The sequence below is a fragment of the Canis aureus genome, chromosome 7 (assembly GCF_053574225.1).
Source record: "Canis aureus isolate CA01 chromosome 7, VMU_Caureus_v.1.0, whole genome shotgun sequence".
Classification (NCBI taxonomy): domain Eukaryota; kingdom Metazoa; phylum Chordata; class Mammalia; order Carnivora; family Canidae; genus Canis; species Canis aureus.
The window spans coordinates 46,985,446-47,002,979 of record NC_135617.1 but is presented as its reverse complement, the minus strand read 5'-3'; the positions used below and the strand labels follow the sequence as shown (position 1 = coordinate 47,002,979).

At 34.5% G+C, this 17,534-nt stretch overlaps 1 protein-coding gene across 22 annotated transcripts in view; it reads right to left on the bottom strand.

Moving 5' to 3' along the window:
- KHDRBS2 (KH RNA binding domain containing, signal transduction associated 2) overlaps positions 1-17,534 on the bottom strand; it is a 589,140-nt gene that overhangs the window by 56,136 nt on the left and 515,470 nt on the right. For 17 of the 22 annotated variants that reach the window (XR_013383275.1, XR_013383274.1, XR_013383262.1 and 14 more), the window contains exon 8: positions 9,884-9,942. The exons of the other annotated variants lie outside the window; for them this stretch is intronic. Coding sequence is in view for 2 of the 17 variants with exons in the window: in XM_077903519.1 (XP_077759645.1) it covers positions 9,884-9,942 (59 nt within the window). In the remaining 15 variants the exon portion in view is untranslated. The remainder of the gene's footprint in view (positions 1-9,883; positions 9,943-17,534) is intronic. 22 annotated transcript variants of the gene reach the window in all.

The following is a 17,534-nucleotide window of genomic DNA, read 5'->3' as shown; positions in this document are numbered from 1 at the left end:
AGTCATTGCATGATTTGACAATCTTATCTTCTGTGGCTAAGCTTAAGTTATTGGAATTATTGTAACTTCTGATTGTGAGCTCCAGGAAGGTAAAAAACAAACAAACAAACAAACCTGTCCAACAAACTTGAGGCTGTGCCAGGAGTAGCATTCCAAGTAGTTTGGTTTGCAAAGAGTGATTTTTACTAGCTTTCATGTTCCCAGATACAGTCACTATGATTGGGAATGTTAGGAAAAATCACCGCAGTTCAAATATGCTGTGATTAGTGTATTAACTTCTCCTCCTGTGATACAGTTTTTACATTGTCTGCTCTGTTCTAACCCCCAACCCCCACATTTTATACATTCTCATATTAATAATAAGTTGACTTTGTACCATTTCACTTCTAGTTATCATCTATTAACAACAAATTACAGATTAACTGATTTAAGCTTATATTTTTTTCTTGATTCTATTGTGTAATATCTTGCAGATATAGAATAATAAAGGCCAGTGGTTCTCAATATTTTAAAATAAATATGAAAAAAAAATAAATATGTTTCCATCTTCTTACTTTGGAGTTAGGATCTTATCTAAATAAAAAGGAGATAAAGAATCCAGTTAGAGGAAAGGATTCCATAAATGGAAGGTACAAAAAAAAAAATGGTGAATGATAATTGAACACAATGTGGAAACTTTTCTGACTTGCATTTAAAAAATACTTCTACTATTGTAAATAAAGTCCAGAGTCAATCAAAAGCCTGCAGAAATCAGCCACAGACTTGTTTTATACATAAGGACTTTATGAGAAATAATGGAAGAATAAGAATGATGATATGAAATACTATTTCATAATTCTCTTCTCTAAGAATTCCAATAATGCCTTTAACTCAGTGAAGGAGGTAGGCTTGGTGACATAGCTTCATAGACATAGACATAGCTACAGAATTTGTAGCTATTTGATTGCCTTACTCCTTTGCAACATCTGTCATTCCTATACTTGAGAACAGAAATGAGACCAGAGTTTATTGTAAGACCAACACCAAGATATGGGAGTTACAGAAAACCAGATTTTAAGCTCAGCAAAATGTTAACCTGGCTGTTTGACCAACTCTAACTCTAACCTTTTGCCTCAACAGGCCTCTGCCTACTTTCCCAGGTTGGTGCTCTCATCTTACCCCCTGTATTAAAAAAAAAAATACACTTAGTGACCCTTTGTCCCCAGTTTGGACACCTCTAAACTCTGGAATTTCCTGGAGTAATGGGAAAGTCTTGTTATTCATGATAGGCTCCTCTGACTGCACCTGATAGTTCATGCCAATGAGATGACTCAGGATGGGGGCTGGTCACACCTGAAAGACCAACAAGAAGATTAGAGGGTTTGGGTGTTAACCACAAGATATCAGCCCAAGCTGGAGAGGAAAGAAGGCTGGAGATGGAGATGATTCAGTCATTCTTGCTACATAATGGAGTTGTAATAAAAATTCTGGGCACTGAGGTTTGCGTGAGCTTGGCAATACCTTGTGTGTTGGTACACATCGGTATGCCAGGAGGATAGTGCCACCTTCTAGATTTTGAAAGCTTCATGTTTGGGGTTCTCCCAGACCTTGCTCTATGTATCTTCTCTTAGCCAGGTTCTGCGTTCTTTCCTTTTGATCTAATAAAATTAATTGTAAGTTAGAGCCTTTTTCTTAGTTATATGAGTCATTTTGGCAAATTATCAAACCAGAAGGGGTAATGGGAACTCTAGATTTGTAGCCAGCTGGTCAGAAGAAAGGGTGGCCTAAAGTCTCCCAAACTTGTGACTAGAATGTGAAGTGAGGGCAGTTTTGTTGTGCCCTTACCTTGTGACATTTGGGCTAACTCTGGGCATTCACCCTAGTCTGTTTGCTCTCCCAGTCTTCTCAGCAGCCTGAATCTAACACTTTGCCCATGACTGAACCTATCTCTGTTAGACTTTCCAAATGCCGGCAGCTTCCAGGGCAATCTATTGCCCACTGCTGCACTCCGCTGATCACGAGGGGACTTTTGGAATCTTCCCTACACAGTTACCAGGCTTTAAAGAGACTGACCTAAATATTGTAGATCCATCCTTCTCCCACTCCCCTGCCTCAGGCCTATCTTGTTACCAGCACAGCTAAAGGTTTGACAACGTCCACGTATGTTTAAGTAATTTACAAAAAAAGACACCAGTATTAGTCATCAATAATTGCATTTTCAACTGGCATACTTTTTCAGGAATCCATATATATCAATCCCCATTGAACTGTTCAATAAATTATGACATATTTGATAAGTATGTGTTGCATATTTATTTCAGGACAATGTACCTTAGTCTTTTAAAAATTCATAACCTCTTTTAATAAAAATTAAAATCTCCTCAAACTGTGGAAATTTTATAAAGACCCCCTACATTAGTATGCCTCCAGGATATATTTTTTTTCTTAGCTAGTGTATTTCCAGGTGGCCGAGAAAATGTTTTCCCAGCTTTATATTTTATATTCCATACTTTGCGTTTTAAAAACAGCTTTTTTGTATATTCTAAATATAAATCTATATCATATTGAATATACTTTTTTTGTACATGATTTGTTCACCCTCAGATTCCGACAATAAATCACTCAATTCTTCCTCCTCATCAGTGAAAATGATGGCATCATTAACTCAGCAGAAAAGAAAGTGATAAAAGAACTTTCCTATGGCTTGTTTTATTGTCTCAACAAGAGAGTTGTTAGGACCATGAGAGCTATAATTTTTTGCGGACTTTCCATCTGTTGAGTGAATTTTAGAGAAAGTCAAGTTTGAGATTTAAATGTTCACACAGTTCAAAAAGGGGCAAATTCTATTTTGCATTATTTAAATTTACATGTTTTTTTTTAAAGTGAATTTAAAATGCCAGGTGCTAGAACACAATATTTGCTAATAAAGTACTCAGTGTTCTAAAGGTAGCCTGTGCATAACTCGTGTGGTGCCTTTAAAAATGCCAAAACTCTGGCATAGTTTTAGCCACTTAAGGTAAAAGCATGGGCAGCATTTCATCACACTCCTACACATGTATCTAAAACTTATTCTCAACTTCAGTTCCCAAAAGGGCCATCCAGAAAACTATTTAACTGATGCCCCCAGTTCTCATTTTCAAAGACTGTGATGGAGCTGACCGTGGATAGTAACTGGACATTAGTATTTTTCAGGATTCACCAGGTGATTTTAAAATGTCTAAGTAAGGTTAAGAATCTGTTCTGAAATATTGAAAAGCAGATTCCAGGTTTGCCTAAAACTGAATTGAAATTGTAATACATCTATTACAGTGGAAGCAATAGAGTAGTGGTGCACTTTTTTTTTCCTTTTTTTTTTTTTTTTTTGGTTGTTGGTCTAGGCAATGCAATCTACATTTATTATCAAGACTAAGTTGAATTAGATAGCCATCTCATTGCAATCTCTGAAATATTAAGAACCAGAAGGTTAGCTACACCTTAAGTTAATTTTGCAAGTGAATTTTAAAATACTGTAGAAGCGCCATTTCATTAGTCCTTTATTTTTTATTTATTTTTTATTTATTTTTTATTTACTAACATACAGAATAACCCCCAGTGCCCGTCACCCATTCACTCCCACCCCCCGCCCTCCTCCCCTTCTACCACCATTAGTCCTTTAAAATAAAGAATCAATAAAGTCTGATAACTTTATCTAATAAAGGACTACCCACTTTAAAAATAAAGTTTAAAAATCTATATTAAAATTTAAGTAGAATAAATCACAGTGATATTTTTTCTCAATAGCCTATTATGTAACAACTTAAATATTAAGTCCCAGGAAAAATAAATTGGTTGTATACATTAGTTTTTAAAATGTCTGGTAAATTCTTGCCCATGTTAAGAAACTCATCTTCATTTGTAAAATCAATTTCCTCAAATTTATATTTCTACTTACTATGAAAAATGGACATACTGTGTTCTTGAATTACATGGATGGAATGATTGCCTGTTAGCTTCATTTTTTTGCTGTTTTCACAGATTAATCAATGCAGGACTTATTTTCATACTGGAATAATAATCATTCCTGCCTCTGAACACAAAATGAGCTGTGTGTTCTGCAATCGTCTTGAAGTGAGGCACTCAAATGCCCTAGAATATGGCACTGAATTCTTTTTGCTTTCATTCATTTCAAGACAGTGTATTAATATTATCCTCCTTGCTTCCACACAGCTGTCATCTTAAATGCCACTAAAGAATGGTTGCATAATTAGTTCTTCAGTTCATACATTAAATACATTTTAATAAACAGTTCTTTTCTCTAAGAAGAGAATATTGCCGTCCATTCTTAGCTGTCAGTCTCAGAGAGAATTTAGAGGGTGTTTCCTATGTGAAGCATTGCTTAGCCAAGCTGATCTATGCACTATATTTAAAATGCTCCCTTATTGAATTTTGAGCTATTCAGACTTCCCCAAAACAATTATAATGACTCTGATAAATTAGGAAATATTTTTAAAATGCAGAAACAGATTTGGAATCCTGTAAGTCAAATATTCGTGTTCCAAAAATAAATTCAAGTTATTGGAAACAATACATAATTATTAATTTAATAATAAAGATCAATGAAATATTTAAGAAGTATTACTACATTAAACATTAAATATAATAAATAATATACTTATTGTATTTTAGTAATGACACTCATTTAAAGGATTTAATATTTAAAATCTTATATTTATAGTGCTTCAAGAAAAAATAGTTTAATCATTAATATTAAATTGTATGCAAATATACTGAATAATCTAGTTATGATGATGTCCAAAAGGATGCATGCTTTTCTTTGAGGTCAACATATTTGTCACTTCAACATGAATTATAGGCCTGAGAAAGACAAATACAATTTTAATCTAGTGATACACAAAACACAATGTATAAAGATTCTGAGTGTAGCATCACATCGAATGATTGGGTTTTTACTTCTGGTGTTTTATTTCAAATCATTTCTAAAGGAATCCTAAATAAGAGATTCCATCTGTGACTCTTTTGAAGGCAGGACCCTATTATCCTGAAGAGTATTCCTTCTTCCTTTCCCAATACCTGTTTGCCCCATTGTTCTTTCCACCAACCTGATCAAGAGAGGCAACTGATTGTGAGCCTTTTTGTTTACTGTCCAAATCTAAGATGTTGCCATGAAACTGAGAACTGGGGCTATTTACTTTATAAAAACAATCATCCCACAGAGATTTAGTATCTGTACTCAGGATACAACCACAATGTAACAGAGAGGAATTACTAATTTAGAATGGAATTGAAAAAGTAAGTGGAGATGAGAGGTTTAAATGTTATGTAAAAGATTGCACACAGTTCATTAAAGGTAAGCTATAAATTGATGCTAGTTAATACACTAGTTATGTGAGGTATGGAAAATTAATGGGAAAAAAACATCAATCTATATTTGAGATGAATAGATCCTCAAATAAGTGCTCCACATACATATTTAAATTTTATCATCTGTCAATTTGAATATGATAGGATGAGCAACCTATCAGCATGAAGCCTGAACTTCAAGCTCCCTCCACATAATAACTTGATTCCAAAATCTGAGTGTATATAATGCATATTAATTTATTAATTAGATTTCAAGATTATGATGCTGAGCACTATTTCTCAGCTTCTGACTTGGCTTTTTTCCTACTATTGGTAGAAAATATGAGATTATGAGAATTCTCAAAATTTAAATGTCAGTTACTATGTGGATTGACCACAAGTATTTTCTTTATTTCCTGATTGTACAAAAGGAGTATCCCTTTTCAACTGATCATATTAGAGGTTATTCTGACAGCGCATGTGAAAATATATTAAATTCTGCATTTTTTCAAGGTAAAATTGAAATTATTAAGACCTGAAAAAGAAAACCTTTATTTAATGACAGGAAAGTATTAAAGGATTTTTTACAAAGCTGTCTACCTTGTGTTCTCTTTTTAAATAAAATTTTTGTGTGTCATGATGGATTAAAAAATTGGCAGAATATAAACCAAAAAGCAAAGAATAAATAAATAGAGTAGTGTAACTCAGGAGGATTTAAATTTCCTTTTTTCAAAACTAATTTTCTATAGTGGAGGTGCATTATTTTTTATAATAAGAGAAAAATAACATATTTTAGGTGAATCAGGCCTATGTATCTGCTTAGATTTCTAAACACTGAGGCAAAAAAAATCTTAAAAAAATAAAAGCAATTTCACATGTGCATCATTTAAAACATAGTTGCTTTTTTGTTCAGAATCCCTGATCTCTATTCTGTGGCCAAATATGCACCACAGAGGGGTCGCAATGAGCCGAGAGGTTTATGGTGAATGGGATGGACCTTAGGCTGCTGAAATCCTGACTTGTGAGCAGCTCCTCCCTCAGCCCACTGTGCTGCACGCATAACATTTTTTGTAAGATCTGTACCATGTAGAGAGGTTGCGACACATTCGCTAGATTTCTTTGCTTCAGCCCCTGGAATAGCAGTTCTGACTCCAACAAACTCAATAAACTCTGTCCCGAATAATTATCCTTCTGATGTGAAAATCAAAAAAAACTTCTTTCGAAGTTAGAATGCATAGAATGTTGACATATCAGCATTTGCAAACAAAGAATAAAAACACCTTGAAAGTGAAGCATATTCTTTTTTTTTTTTTTTAGTGAAGCATATTCTTGAATTAATACTTGCTCAATAATGTCAGAAAATGGCAGCGGATCCTAGTGGCCAAAGAAAAGATTATGGCCCTAAAGACTAGTCTATTTTTAGGCATGTATATGTATCTAATCTTTCTACACTAAGAATATGGCCAATTTGGCTAACATTTTATTTAATAAAATAGGTTTAAAAAAAGTTATTCCTACTTATCTTACTCTGTCCAGACATTTTCCTCATTACTTTATTAAATATAATTTATCAACTTTTTCTGGGTGCTGAGAATTTATTATTGGTAAATTGTAATTTGACCCAGAATGCAATCTGGTGCTTATGGGCAGGTGTAGCTTTTAAAATAAAAGGGGTTCTCTAGACATTGCTGCAGTGGAAGAATGAAACAATCAAGAGAGAATTATGCAAGGCCTATAGATCAGAGAGATGAGCCCCACTCTCCCAACCATGGCCCCTACACGTCCATTGTAAGATCCGAAAAGCAATAGCTTATATTCATACTCTTTTCCCTATTATTTATGTGGTAATAATATTAAAAAAATAATTAGAAACAGAAAACTCATATCTTTTATTATGAGCTACACAATCAGATATCAAATTCATCCCTGCCGTTATACACGTACTTCCATAAAGTAAAGCTCATAGGTGTGCTTTTCCTCAAATCATCATGCCAAGTGTAAAAAACAATGATCGTATTTTGCAATTGAAAATACCAGTTTTTAAAAAGTGATTTACAAATAGTAATGTAAATTTCAAGAGATTGTTCACCAGAGTATTTCCAGGATTGAGAGCAATAGCTTGCACATATTAGCCATTAAATAAATATTTGTTACATGAGTAATGTTCTCTGACCTTTCTTGTATCACTAGTTTATAATCCGGCACAGTTTTTTGTATGGTAGCCAAAGGTTTCTCAACAATAGACAGTAGGAACAGAGGAGGGAATATGCCTATCATGTACACCATCATATTTTAAAAATATTTAATTTATTTATTTGAAAAAGGGAGAGAAAGAGCAAGAGAGAGACAGTACCAGCAGAGTGAAGTGCAGAGTGTGAAGCAGACTCCCTCTTGAGTGGGGAGCCCGATGTGCATCTCTATCCCAGGACCCCAGGATTATGACCTGAACCAAAGGCAGACATTTAACCAACTGAGCCACCCAGGTGCCCTTTGATTCCTATATGCTTAGAACAATGCAGATTTACTTTTGTTCTCTTGAACTAAGAGAATACTGTAGCAACTGAGCCAGACCTGTGCGAACTTGTCTATCACTTATTTTTTTCTGAGAAATTATTTCTGAAAATATGTTTCAGTTATTTTGGAGAATATCCCTGTCTCTGACAGCAGGGAGATTATGTTCATTTGATTGGTGCTGGAGAAACTGGAGTCTGAGACAGTGTGAGTCTAGTGCTCATTTTGTGTTAATTCTTTATTTTTCCTGTAAAATTCTCCAGGAGACCTTCATTCCCTTAGATTAGTGGGACTGCAGCTGGCAGGATTTAGAGGAATTTTACTAAGCTCAACATTCTTCCTTTAAAATAAACTCAAGTTTAAAGTACTAGATCCTGTTCTTTCATTCTAGGTCCACTGAACTCTGCCCCCACTCCCGACAACAAAACCAGACATGCTGGAATTCATTCTTGCTCTGTCATTGCTAACTGTTTAACTCGGGCAAGTTACTTACTGCTCTGAACTTCAGCTCCTTATTTGTAAACCGCAGATGACAATATGAGTGTATACCCAGTATGATTCTAATAGGGATTAGATTATGTAGATATACATGGAACGTTTAATGAGGATTATTTCTGTAATCTCTAATCCTCATTACAAATTGCTGAGTACAGAGCCATAATAGGTGCTTCAGGTCTGGTAGCAGCAACTAACAGCATTCTAACCACTGATGAGAATATAAAAACGGAAGCCGAGTCCCACAGCTGTGTTCTCATATTGACTTCACTTCTGTTGTTTAGTTTCCTCATTATAAAATGGAGATAAAAATGCTCAATAGTTCAGTTTATCATAAAAAATAAATGAGAAGGTATATGTAAGTAAGCAGCTTATGAATGGCAATGACTGTGGGGTGGTTTATTTTTCTACTCCTATTTCTGAGCTTGGCCTCATGATACTCTACCCAGAGAAGGAAGTTGATTCGGTGACTCTAGTTTCAAGGAGACTGCACTTCCTCCTTGCTGAGGTCTGGACCTTCCCTTCTCCATCTGTATGAAGCACCACACCTGCATCATGTGGAGCCCCAAACACACACAGTCAACATTAATGTTCTCTTTCACTGCTCCCTCATAAAGAGAAACAGAATGGCTTTTGTATTATTTCAACAAAAATTTGGGACTGAAAACATTTAAGTGAGTGTTATTTTTAAAGGAGGTCAACTAGTGACACTGCATATGTATTTTTTTAAGATTTTATGTATTTATTTATTCATGAGACACACGGAAAGAGAGGCAGAGACATAGGCAAGAGGGAGAAGAAGGCTCCCAGCGGGGTGTCTGATGCTGGACTCCATCCCTAGACCCCAGGATCAGGTCCTTAGCCAAAGGCAGATGCTCAACCACTGAGCCACACAGGCACCCCCCACCCAACTGCATATATATTTTAAGGAAATAAAAACTACCCTTCAAAATAGTATGATATACTATATTGATATATCAGAGATACTCAATAAATCTTACTGAATTGAATTACAGTTAATCTTAAGTAGTATTTTAATTAAACAGCATATTTTTGAAATTAATTAATTTTATAAACTGACATGCTATTTGACTATTAATTCTTATGCCAAGCATTATATGGCCCTTCTGAGAGCTGTGAATCCTAGAAGAAAATAACCTGAAAGCTACAATTTCTGCTCTTAAAAGTTTCAAAATATTTTAACTGTGTATTACTCTAATGATCTTTGTGACAGTAGGAAAGACATAGCATTGTTGTCAAATCAATGAGTCAGACAATGGACACAGTGGAACATATAAGACACTGTTCAGAATGCTCACTGTTGCTGTTGAAAATGATCTATGATTGTGATTAATTGCTTTTGAAATTTTGATCAAAATTGATCTGTCCAGTTTTCTGGCACTGGCTCTTGTATGTCATATCTCACCCTGGAATTACATAAATCAATTTAGTCTGGACTTCTGTAAAAACTGGGGGTAGAAAGATAGAAGTAATTTCTGAGCTGTCAGTGACTGATGGATGTTCTGATTTTACAGATTTAGTAAAGAAAAGGTCTTACCGTAGCTGTCATAGGCATCCTCACTTACTCCATGACCGTAGTCATAGTATTCAGGCACACTGCAACAGATTTAGACAGCAATCAATGCTACTGTAATCAGGAGGAATCAACCCAGAAACTCATATGGAATTTGAAAGCAAAATGTGTGTTAAAGTAATATTTCGAATACCTCAAGAATCTCTAGGCATAAAACACAATCCTAAAAAAATATTCAGTAGGAAAGATACAGGTTATTGACAAGGAGCGCTATGATTTTGTCATGCCACCTCAGAACTTCCTTATCTCTAACCTCCAGTTTTATAAATCAAATTTCCCTTAAAACACAAGTATAATACTTCAAAATTTGTCAAGAGGAAAGTTATAAAGCTCTATTTCCAAGAAAAACTGCTACATAAGATGACCATATGGTCAATTGTGTATGGCTTTTAATGCTGTTACCTTAAGAAATATGCATCCATTTCATCTTCATTTCTAAACACTGAAATTATATTTATACTCCCCTCTAGCCCTTCCACAGTATGTCCATGCACTTTTCAAATATATAAGCAATTTATTTTTACTTAGTATTTTGCTAGATGCTTCCTTGCTTCCTTCCTCCATTTCTTATTCAAGTTACTTCAAGTCTTCCCTCAGTACAATTGTCATCATTCTGTCCCATGCCAAGTTTTTCCCTTTAAAGCACCCATCTCATCAGCATCCAAGCATTTTTGTATATCTCTCATCCCCAAAAAGTCCCCCCTCACCCCCACATATCCTTCTAATGACTATTCCTTTCTCTGCCCCATTCCAGCAAAATTTCTTGAAAAGAGGCAACTGTTCACTTTTTTCACTGTCTCTCCTTTTATATATATGCTTTTGAAGACAATCCAATTAGGTTGTTGCCTCCAATGACACATCTCTTATCAATACCTTGACATTTCAAATCTAATGGTCAAGACGTGGTCCTCATTTTACATTAGCACCATGTAACACAGTTGACCATTTCCTGCTCCTTTGACCATTCCAGTTGCTTCTGAGATGTCCTCAGAATAAATATTAACTATTTATATTAATATATTCACATTGATCATTTATGAGACACTATATTTGCCCTTAAATAAGCTCCTTCATTTATGAGACACTATTTTCTCCTCAAATATGCTCCTTCATTTTACATCCTCTGCTTGAATATTAACTTTTGATTTATATATTATATGTATAATGACTTTGTAAGTTATTTCAAGGTTAATAATTTCTTTTAAGTATATGAAAGTGTGGCAAGAAAATGGATCAATATCAAATACCAAATTGTATAAGGACTGAGGTACCCTAGGGTTAGGTTGAAAGCAAAGACACAAAAACCTAACATTTTGTGGTTATCATTATCCCTCAGAGCAATCCCATAGGTCTCATCTGATTAAATACTTCAGATTTCACTGATATTAAGAGAGCAATAGGAAAATACAAGCCTATACATTAGAGGTGAAAAAGAGAGGCAGAGAGAAGCTTGGCCCTCTTTATCTTTCTGGGAGGCAACTGATAATGCACTAATTCAATTTTAGTGTAAAGTAGTTGGAAAAAATAAAAGACTACCAAGCCAAGCCTCCATTGCCCAGAATGTTTATACACAAATTATCTAGGAAAAATATACAGTAATATGTTTTTCTTCCCATCCTGAGACTATGGAAGTCTAAGGTCACGGATTAGTGACTGGATATTTATCTCTTCTCTCAAATACTAAGCTTCATATAATTTATACAACCTAATTGAGAACCCTCATTGATATGTAGCAAATTCCTGAGAGTTGTTACATGGGTTTCCTGGATGATCAAGAAATGGCAGTCATGAGAAGATGATTTAATAAGCAGCATTCCCATTTAGAGAGATGAAGAGAAAATGAGGACATTGACAGCAGCTTCTATCTTTGTCATAATAATTTTTCCGTGAAAAAGCCTGCTCATTTTTCAAAGTGCTGTTTGAAGACCACTAGCTCCAAACACTCTCTAGTGACATGTCTATGTTTCTTACTGGGTTTCTATTTTAATTTTAATTAATGAAGGTAAGAGACAGGAAGAAGAAAGTAGTGAGAGAGACATGACAAAGCAACTGTGACTATTGTGTGTCATAAATGACACATATATACCAGAATGGAGTTTGAACTTTCAGCTACTCTGAAAAAGGGAAAGTAGGACATATAAGACATTTGTAAGATAATAGATAATGCAAAATAATAGATAATAATCATAGTGGACTCTGTCAGAGTCCATACATTTGCTCACCCACAGATTACCTCTCATTTCTTCCACAGGAGAACCTTTTGTGTGGACAAACAGCTGCACAATGAATGAATACTTTGCTCAGCTATCCTTGCAATTAGATGTGCCCTGTGACTGAGTCAGAAAACATGGGATGTGCACATGTGTGAGGGTGGCAACTTTGAAGTTATCTCCAATTTAATGACAAGCTCCTCATCTTGGACTTGTGCACTGTCATCTCCTCAGTTGATAGAATGAACTCAAAGTGATACTCTAGCAGGAACCATGCAAATAAGGAGGGTGTCTTAGGAAGTCGTGGACTGCAACAACTTTTGTCTCTAAATGATGATCATGTTGGAGCAGACTTACTGTAAGTCACTGCCTACCTCAGGGATTGTTGTGAGAATTTTTTTTTATCTTGTTTGAGCCACTGAACTTTGTATCTCTCTGTTATAACAATTTAGTCTAACAAAGAAATTAGTATGTAAAAGTGTAGAACTGCCATTAAAATCCCCAAATATTGGGCATTAGCTTAGTGCGAGATGGAGAGTGCGAGGGAAAAAATATAGTAGGGTAGAAAGCTAATAAGCCTTGTTATGCCATTGCCTGAGAAAACTTGGAGCAGTGGGCTATAGGTCTGCATATATTTTGACACTACAGGAAAAAGCCAAACAAAGCCCAGCTGTTCATAATCATGCTGCTTTTAGAAAGGTTTACAAAAGTCATGAGCTTAAATAAGAATGGGCCAATTTACCAGAAGAAACAAAAATGAATAGAACATTGCTAGAGAAGTTATCTCTGCCTGATTTATGTGTCAGTTCTATAATTTAAAATGAGAGAGTGTTCAGAAATTTAGGGCTGAACAGGATTGGAGAAGTCCGCTGTTTCTGTATTTCAATAGGAAGAGATAATGAGTGTTGCTCAAAAATGCCCTCCTCTCTTTTCATTAGACTACACTGCCATATATGAATGATCCCCAGAACAATTCTCAGATCCCTGAACATGAAAAATCAGGAAACATGCTGTAAAATTTTGAAATTCCCAACAAGGATATGGTATACTTGACTCAGTTTAGATGTGGCTATGGGTAAGACCATTTATCCACTAGAATAAGGAAGAACCTTCTAGTAAACCTGGTATGACCTCCAGAAAAGAAAACCAAGGTTGCCAGATGCACTAATCAAAATATTATTTCAATATTGTTGCTTAGGTGTCTTTGCTTGTCAAGATTTGATAATTTTTATTGTCTATGGAGCCTTCAGTGTGTCCCAATGAAAGTTTCTATTCTGGTGATGCTGTTCCTTTATCTACCACTTTATACTGGATATTATGTATGAGGAAGAAAGTTGACAGCAGAAAAGATAATCTGTTTATCATTTTATAGGTTGCCAGACTTTAAAGAATCACATCAAGACCTAATGTATAGGTCTGTATATTTCCCAGTGATTCTGGATTTTGAGCTAATTGCAGTGACTAGAATGAAGCTTGGATTTTCTCTGTTGAGTAGAAGGTAGGCATCTTTGTTTGTTTTAATGAAAAGAAGGATATTTACTTTTACTTGGATGACTAGTGTTGGACATAGAAGACTTCTAGCTGTATGCCTCCAAAATCCATTTGTCTTTTCTTCCATAAGAGAGACTGACCATCTCAGGACTAACTACATTTCCTAGTTTCCCTTATATTGATGGCGGTCAGGCACAGGATGATGTGTAAAAGTTTTTTAATGATCTGCTTAAGAATAAAGTCCTTTGTCTTATACTTCTTTTCAACCTTTATGTAACTGGCTAGAAATGTGAATGATTGGGGCCAGAGATGGTATAGTGAAGTAAACCTTTTTGTCTCCCCAAATTCATATGTTGAAATCTTACACCCCCCATGTGATGGTATTAGGAGGTGGGGCCTTTGGGAAGTAATTAGATCATGAGAGTGGAGCCCTTATAAATGATTAGTGCCCTTAGAAATGGAGACCCCAGAGAGCTTTCTTGTGTTCTTTCTACCATGTGAGAACACAAGAAGACATAAATCTGCAACCCAGAAGAGGGTTCTCACCAAAACCCAACCATGCTAGGACCCTGATATGGGACTTCTAGCCTTCAGGATTGTAGGAAATAAATTTCTATTTTATAAGCTACCCCATGTATGGTATTCTGTTATAACAGCCTAAACTAAGAGAGCTACCATTCCTCTAGCCTGAGTCCCTAAATGGTGTCATGGAGCAGAACCCACCTACTAGCCCATGTTTATTATGTGTGAAGGAGATAAATTTTTCTCTTATTTGGTCCAGTGTATTGTAGATCTCCTTACTAAGGAAGCTATACCCAATACCCCAAATGATATAGTTGACAATTGAAGCAACCCTTTAAAGATGAACAGAAATCCAGTAAATATTTGTTGAGTGAATAAATGATTAAATAAAAAAATTCAAGAAGACATGATTGTGTTTGAACATGAATAATCTTAGAAGATTTTGCTATAAATATCTTGATAAAACTTTGTATGTGCTTCAGAAGGGATGTCTAGTTACATTGATAGCAACGACAGCATTGAAAAATGAAACACTGTTATTTTCTGATATGAATGGAATTCAGATTAAAAGTTTAAAAATAATGTAACTGACCAGTGTATCTGTGATTTTTATAATCTATTATATTATTTTTCAACTTTAAAAACATATATGATTTGACTAGAGAAAATATTATAGTGTTGGCTCTATCCTTTTCATGTCATTATTTCAGAAAGCTACTATTTCATTACATTTGTTTCATTTATCTGTTGTTTAATAATGTTGAAATGTCAGTAAAAGTGGACAAATGAGTTCAGTCTAAACACAACCTGGTTATTTAATTTTCAGTTTAGTTATCCCTTCTTATATTTAGAAAATATAGCCATCAAGGTATCTAAACACATTGTGACAATTTTGGAAGTGTTAATTAAGATGACAATTATTGGTGATTTGGAACTTAATTACTCTCATGGTTTTAGCAGATGAAATTTTCCTAGGAACTGGCATATATATAAAATCAAGATATAGCACGTTAGGTACAATGATTCATTAAACTATATCTAATTATTAATAAAACTCTCCACACTATTTTGGCTTTTTGATATCAAGATCATAGACACTAAAAATATTTGGAAAAAATGTGTATAAATAAGCGGAGTAAAGGAAGCAGGAAAAATATCAAGTTAATTCATTAATTGCAATTTTTAAAACTAGAACAAAATCAGAGATGGAAAATTTCAGTTCCTTTTTGGTGGATAGAGGAGTATTTTATCCTAAATAGACTGTTGGCAGTTTACTAAGACAACTAATTAAATGGCATTGAACACAACAGAAAAAATTAAGATGAAATGTGGATTCTAAGAAACCAAATGATATTGTCACCATAATCTGGCTGTTTTTCCAAGCACCTGTGACATAATGACACTTACGTTTCCTTAGTGCTTCACAATCTAGCAGTTGGTGTTCAGGTTCACGTGGCAGGAGAAACCACACTGAGATTATTTCAGAAGTCATTGAGACTAATCACGCTTGTAAAGGAAATATTTTGTACATTACGTTACAAAGAGAGATACTGGCTATAAATTAAATGAGAGCCCTGCTCTATAAGATATGTTTGTATTATCAAACCAGTCAGACTGGTATAAGTGGGAGAAAATAGAAGATGCAACTTTAAAAATCCAACTATTAAAATTCCACTTTACAAATACACCATGGCTTGTTGAGGTCCTCCAAAGATTAAAGCTCCCCCTTCATAAGTTCCAGTTGGGTTTACTTTATGCCATGTTGTCTTTCATTTCGACCTTATTTTGCTTCTTGAGTAAGCTGAAGATTTGTGTCTATGAAGTAGGAAAAATAGATGAGGATGAGCTTTAAATAAAGCTTCATTAATTATTTTCTGAATTGAAGAAAAGTAAAAACTACAAAATAGTATTTTAGAAGAAGGGATAAAGGGACTTGAATTATGTATTAATATGAAAGATTTATAATTTATAGCTGCCTAATTTTTTATTTTTATTTTTTAGAGAGACAGAGAGAGCATGTGAGCAGAGGGGTATGGGGCAGGAGAGAGAGAGAATCTTAAGCAGACTTCATACCCAGCATGGAGCCGAACACAGTGCTTGATCTCATGACCCTGGGATCATTACCTGAACTAAAATCAAGAGTCAAACACTTAACCGATCAAGCCACCCAGTACCTCTTTCAAACTATTTTTAGCACTTAAATACTCAAAATTTGCAGCCTTCAGCATTTATGCTGAAACCTTGTTATGTTGTGTGTTTATGCTGTATTTCCAGAAATATTTTCCAAATAAAGGTAAGTTTTCAGCCCAACTCTCATCCTCAAATTGAAATTGGTAGTTTTTTATTTTTATATACACTTATATGGTGATCAAATCCTTCTGTAAAATTTCATAAAGTTCCATGAAAGTGCTACTTACAAAGCTGTAAACCTAGCGTGTAGATTATGATTGTAACACACTAGTACATTTTGAAAAGCAACCAAATGTGCTTGAATTTTGATAAGTAAATTGTACAGATGAGTGGTGGTCTCTGAATCCACTGCCATAATTAATAATACAGATAGTAGTGAAGACTCATAATATTTACTGGGCTGCTATCAATTAATTTCAAGAGTTTAGAAATGAAATACTCTGGATTATTATTAAAACTGGTAAATGTAAAACACAATTATGATATATCCAGTCATAAGGAAAAAACATAGGAAAGAAAACATATACCATAATTGCTTATTATGAGTGAATCCACCTATGTATAAAGTTCTTAATCTCAGCTTTGAGATTAAAATAACATATACCAATAACATTAGAACTAATATGGGACTTAAATATGAAAAATATATAGCTTAATTACTTAAGCAGCATTATGTGCTCATAATTTATTACTTCATTTTCTATTCAAGAATTTTTCCATTTAGAAATTGGCCTTTATTCTGAGGGCAATTGGAGAATTAAAACATACAAGCTAACTTTCTGATACTAGAAATTAGTGCTCACATATATGATCATTTACTTTTTTAGGAATTCACTATCATTGCATTCATTAGTAAACTCAACTGTGTAACTTATATATTCCTATTACAGAAATACTCAAAATAAATTTTAAAGAAATGAAATTCCCTTAAAAATATATATTATTTATATGTTTAAATTTTTTAAAGATTCTTTTTATTCATGAAAGACACAGAAAGAGAGGCATAGATATGGGCAGAGGGAGAAGCAGGCTCCCGGCAAGGAGTCCGATGCGGGACTTAATCCCCGGACCTTGGGATGGCGCCCTGATCCAAAGGCAGACACTCAACCACTGAGCCACCCAGGCATCCCTATATTTATGTTTACATATAACATATATACACAAATGTGTGTGTAAAATATATATACATTTTATATTTTGTG